Source organism: Hemitrygon akajei, chromosome 5 (genome assembly GCF_048418815.1).
Source record: "Hemitrygon akajei chromosome 5, sHemAka1.3, whole genome shotgun sequence".
Classification (NCBI taxonomy): domain Eukaryota; kingdom Metazoa; phylum Chordata; class Chondrichthyes; order Myliobatiformes; family Dasyatidae; genus Hemitrygon; species Hemitrygon akajei.
The window spans coordinates 29719080-29725369 of record NC_133128.1 but is presented as its reverse complement, the minus strand read 5'-3'; the positions used below and the strand labels follow the sequence as shown (position 1 = coordinate 29725369).

Below are 6290 nucleotides of genomic sequence, written 5' to 3'. Positions count from 1 at the left end.
CAATCTCTAAAGATTTCTGCAGGTCTTTTGCTGTTCCCCTTGGGTTCTTTTTCACCTCCTTCAGCATTGCATGTTGTGTTTTTGGTGTGATCTTTGCAGGATGCCCACTCCCAGGGAGAGTAACAACAGTACTGACTTACCTCCATTGGTAGACAATTTCGCTTACTGTGGGCTGATGAACTCTCAGGTCTTCAGAAGTGCTTTTGTAGCCTTTTCCAGCTTTAGGTCCCTCTACAATCCTTCTTCCAAGATTATCTGAAAGTTGTTTGATCAAGGTATGGTGCACATGAACATATCTTGCTTGAGAAGAGCAGGCTCTGTCAGTAACCTGACTTTGTGTGTCTTTTTTATAGGGCAGGCCATCTTTACAACCCAGAGATGATTGTAATCAATCATCTCATTGATTTCAACACCTGACTCCAAACAGCTTTGTCAAATACATTACCACAGAGGTTCACATACATTTTTGAACCTAAACTGTGATTATTTAAATAGTGTATTCAATATTGATGAGAAAACGTACAATTGTTTGTGTGTTGTTAGGTTAGGCAGATTGTGTTTGTCTATTATTGTGACTTAGATAAAGGTCAGACCACATTTTAGGAGTAATTAATGCAGAAAAAAAGGGTTCACAAACTTTTTCTTGTAACTGTATGTCAGGATGCTGAGAGTTTTACAACATCATTCCTACAGTTCTGGTCAAAAAGCTTCAGAACCTGTGCTTCTGTACCTCTCTCTGCAACTGGAACCTCAACTTCCTAGCTGGAAGACCACAACCTGTGCGAATTGGAAATAACATCTCCACCTTGCTGACGATCAACACTGGCACCCCTCAGGGATGTGTGCTTAGCCCTCTGCTCTACTCTCTCTACACCTATGACTGTGTGGCTAGGCACAGCTCAAATGCCATCTATAAATCTGCTGATGATACAACTATTGTTGGCAGAATCACAGATTGCATCATGAATGATGAATGTCACCTTTTTGTGGCACCGCTCATTGAAAATGTCCTGGATGCTACCAAAGCTAGTGGAACCTTGGTACACGAAGAAGATACATCAGGTAGCTGAGTGGTGTTGCAGCAACAACCTTGCACTCATCAGTAAGAACAAAAAATTGATTGTGGATTTAAGTGAACACAAACCAATCCTCACAGAGGGATCAGTAGTGGAAGGTGTGAGCAATTTCAAGTTCCTGGATGTCAATATCTTTGAGACCCAAACTGGATTCAATGTACCAATGCAGCTATAAAGATTGCAAAATGGAGGTTATACTTCAATAGGAGCTTGAGGAGATTTGGTATGTCACCCAAAACACTCGCAAATTTCTACAGATGTACCATGGAGAGTATGATAACTGGCTGCATCAGCACCTGGTAACGTGGGGCACAGGATTGAAGTAAGCTGCAGAGAGTTGTAGAATAAGTCAGATCCATCATGGGCACCAGCCTTCGTAGTATCCAGGACACCTTCAAGGAGCAAAAATGTGCTATCCATCATCAAGAAACTCCATCGCCCATGACATGCCCTCTTCTCATTGCTACCGTCAGCAAAGAGGTACAGCAGTCTGAAGGCACATAATCAATGATTCAAGAACAGCTTCTTCCCCTCTGATTTCTGACACCTCACTTTTTAATTCCTATTTTTTTGAACTAGTTATTTAACTTAACCATTTAATATATATATTCATCCTGCAATTTAATTTTTTTGTATTGTGTTGTATTGCTGCTATCACACGAGATATGCTGGTGATATTAAACCTCCTCATGTAGTCAATAATCAGCTTGTTGGTTTTGCTGACATTGAGTGAAAGGTTGTTTTTTTGAAACAAACTAATATCTTTATGGTTTTTTTAAAAGATGAAAACAAATCTTTCCTACAGCTGTACTGGATGGATCCAAGTTGGGTAATTCAACTACCAAATATGATGCATTTCTAAACAACATAATTACACCAGAGGGAATTACATCCATATCAACAGGAAATTCAAAGGTAGATAAAAACTCAGTATAACTCAATAAGGTACTGCTTGAATTAGATAACTGTTTAACTAACAAAATATTATTATCAAACCAATCTTTATAAAACAAAGATTTATTCTTATAAGTTATATTGTGGTTATTCCAGATAAAGTAACTATGTGGAGAAAAATTGTATTTGTAAATCAAAGACCAAGATAAAAGCATCTGTTTATGAAACTATTTAACAAAGGAGAGACGAGCTAAAATGTTTTCTGATGTTGATAGTCAGTGTGACAGATGTAAAACCGAGACAGCTACATTGACACATATGTTTTGGTCATGTTCTGTACTGAAACATTTTTGGATGTCTGTTTTAGAACCATAGAACATTACAGCACAGAAACAGGCCTTTTGGCTTTTCTTGGCTGTGCCAAACCATTTTTCTGCCTAGTTCCACTGACCTGGAGCTGGGCCATATCCCTCCAAACCCCTCTCATCCATATACCTGTCCAAGTTTTTCTTAAATGTCAAAAGTGAGCCCACATTCACCACTTCATCTGGCAGCTCATTCCACACTCCCATCACTCTCTGCGTGAAGAAGCCCCCCCTAATGTTCCCTTTAAACTTTTCCCGCTTCACCCTTAACCCATGGCCTCTGGTTTTTTTCTCCCCTAGCCTCAGTGGAAAAAGCCTGCTTGCATTCACTCTATCTATACCAATTATAATTTTATACACCTCTATCAAATCACCCTTCATTCTCCTACACGCTAGGGAATAAAGCCCCAACCTATTCAACCTTTCTCTGTAACTCAGTTTCTCAAGTTCCGGCAACATTCTTGTAAACCTTCTCTGCACTCTTTCAACCTTATTAATATCCTTCCTGTAATTAGGTGACCAAAACTGCACACAATACTCCAAATTTAGTCTCACCAATGTCTTATACAACCTCACCATTACATTCCAACTCTTATACTCAATACTTTGATTTATAAAGGCCAATGTACCAAAAGCTCTCTTTACGACCCTATCTACTTGTGACGCCACTTTTAGGGAATTATGTATCTGTACTCCCAGATCCCTCTGTTCTACTGCACTCCTCAGTGTCCTACCATTTACCTTGTATGTTCTACCTTGGTTTGACCTTCTGAAGTGCAATACCTCACACTTGTCTATAATTTCCCAGTTTACTTTTTGAGCCTTTTTTAAACAATGGAACTACATGAGCTATCTTCCAATCCTCCGGCTCCTGACCCACGGATATTGACATTTTAAATATTTCTGCCAGGGCTCCTGCAATTTCAACACTAGTCTCCTTCAAGGTCCAAAGGAATATCCTGGGGATTTATCAACTCTGATTTGCCTCAAGACAGCAAGCACCTCCTCCTCTTTAATCTGTATAAGTTCCATGACCTCCCTACTTGTTTGCCTTGTTTCCATAGACTCCATTCCAGTTTCCTTAGTAAATACAGATGCAAAAAACCTATTTAATATCTCTCCCATTTCTTTTGGTTCCATACATAGCCGACCACTATGATCGTCAAGAAGACCAATTTTATCCCTTACTATCCTTTTGCTCTTAACATACCTGTAGAAGCTCTTAGGATTATCCTTCACCCTGACTGCCAAAGCAACCTCATCTCTTCTTTCAGCCTTCCTCATATCTTTCTTAAGTATTTTCTTACTCTTTTTATACTCAAGCATCTTATTTCCTCCCTGTTGCCTATACATGTTATACATCTCTCTCTTCTTCATCAGAATTCCAATATCCCTCGAGAACCAAGGTTCCTTATTCTTATTCGTTTTGTCTTTTACCCTGACAGGAACATACAAACTCTGCACTGTCGAAATTTCTCCTTTGAAGGCCTCCCACTTACCAATCACATCCTTGCCAGAGAAAACCTGTCCCAATCTATGCTTTTTAGATCCTTTCTCATTTCTTCAAATTTGGCCTTTTTCCAGTTTAGAACTTCAACCCGAGGACCAGATCTATCTTTATCCATGATCAAGTTGAAACTAATGACGTTATGATCACTGAAACCAAAGTGTTCCCCTACACATACTTCCGTCACCTGCCCTAACTCATTTCCTAATAGGAGATCTAATATTGTATCCTCCCTAGCTGGTAAATCTATATATTGATTTAGAAAACTTTCCTGAACACATTTCCCGAACTAATCTATCTAGACCTTTAACAGTATGGGAGTCCCAATCAATGTGTGGAAAATTAAAATTAAAATTAAAATCCCCTAAAATCACAACTTTCTGTCTCCTGCAGTTGTCTGTTATCTCTCTGCACATTATTATATGAACAGTGGCCGATTAGGAAAAGGGGAGATGCAACGAGACCTGGGTGTCATTGTACACCAGTCATTGAAGGTGGGCATGCAGGTACAGCAGGCGGTGAAAAAGGCAAATGGTATGTTGGCATTCATAGCAAAAGGATTTGAGTACAGGAGCAGGGAGGTTCTACTGCAGTTGTACAAGGCCTTGGTGTGACCGCACCTAGAATATTGTGAGCAGTTTTGGTCCCCTAATCTGAGGAAAGACATTCTTGCCATAGAGGGAGTACAGAGAAGGTTCACCAGATTGATTCCTGGGATGGCAGAACTTTCATAGGAAGAAAGACTGGATCGACTAGGCTTATACTCACTGGAATTTAGAAGATTGAGGGGGGATCTTATTGAAACGTATAAAATTCTAAAGGGATTGGACAGGCTAGATGCAGGAAGATTGTTTCCGATGTTGGGGAAGTCCAGAACGAGGGGTCACAGTTTAAGGATAAAGGGGAAGCCTTTTAGGACCGAGATGAGGAAAAACTTCTTCACACAGAGAGTGGTGAATCTGTGGAATTCTCTGCCATAGGAAACAGTTGAGGCCGGTTCATTGGCTATATTTAAGAGGAAGTTAGATATGGCCCTTGTGGCTAAGGGGATCAGGGGGTATGGAGAGAAAGCAGGTACAGGGATCTGAGTTAGATGATCAGCCATGATCATACTGAAGGGCAGTGCAGGCTTGAAGGGCCGAATGGCCTACTCCTGCACCTATTTTCTATGTTTCCTCCTCCAATTCTCGCTGACCATTGGGTGGTCTATAATAAAACCCTATTAATGTGGTCATACCTTTCCTATTTCTCAGCTCCACCCATATGGCCTCCGTAGACAAGCCCTCTAATGTTTCCTGCCGAAGCACTGCTGTAATATTTTAATCCAGGGATTTAATATCCCTGACTAGCAAAGCCACCCCCCACCCTTTATCCCTCTGCCTCTATCACGCCTGAAACATCGGAACCCTGGAGCATTGAGCTGCCAGTCCTGCCCCTCCTGTAGCCAAGTTTCAGTAATGGCTATGATGTCATAATTCCACATGTCAATACAGGCCCTCAGCTAATCAGCCTTTCCCACAATACTCCCTGCATTGAAAATATACACACCTTAGAAACTATTACCACCACACACAACCTTACTATTTATGACTTTGCATGAACTACTAACATCATTCACTTTTACCCCTGTTCCACTATCTACTCTGGCACTCTGGTTCCCATCCCCCTGCAAATCTAGTTTAAACCCTCCCCAATAACACTAGCAAACCTCCCTGCAAGTATATTGGTCCCCTTGTAGTTCAGGTGTAACCCGTCTCTCTTGTACAGGTCCCACCTGCCCCAGAAGAGGTCCCAATGATCTAGAAATCTGAAACCCTGCCCCCTACACCTGTTTCTCAGCCAAGTCGTCATCTGCCAGAGCATCCTACTCTTACCCTCACTGGCACGTGGCACAGGCAGCAATCCAGAGATTATTACCCTCGAGGTCCTGTTTTTCAACTTCCTACCAAGCTCTCCGTACTCACTCTTCAGGATCTCCTGACTTTTTCTACCTATGTCATTGGTACCGATGTGTACCACGACATCTGGCTGATCACCCTCCCACCAGAATGCTGTGCACGTGATCAGAGACATCCCTGACCCTGGCACCCAGGAGGCAACAAACCATCCAGGAGTCTCTGTCACGACCACAGAATCTCCTGTCTGTACCCCTGACTACGGAGTCCCCTATCACTACCGCTCTCCTCTTCTTCCTCCCTCCCTTCTGCACTGCAGAACCAGACTCAGTGCCAGAGATCCGGCTGCCACAGCTTGTCCCAGGTAAGCCATCTCCCCCAACAGTATCCAAATCGCTATACCTGTTTTGGAGGGGAATGGCCACAGAGGAACCCTGCACTATCTGCCCTTCCCCCTTCCCTCACCTGACGGTAACCCAGTTACCTGTGCCCTGTACCTTAGGTGTAACTACCTCCTGGAAGCTACTATCTATAAACTGTCCAGTCTCCAGAA

At 42.1% G+C, this 6290-nt stretch overlaps 1 protein-coding gene across 1 annotated transcript in view; it reads left to right on the top strand.

The window, feature by feature from the left end:
- The first annotated feature begins 962 nt into the window (after nt 1-962).
- Nucleotides 963-6290, top strand: part of LOC140728626 (uncharacterized) — a 99862-nt gene continuing 94534 nt past the window's right edge. The window contains exons 1-2 of the mRNA XM_073047628.1: nt 963-1062; nt 1882-1991. Coding sequence (XP_072903729.1) covers nt 963-1062; nt 1882-1991 — 210 coding nt within the window. The remainder of the gene's footprint in view (nt 1063-1881; nt 1992-6290) is intronic.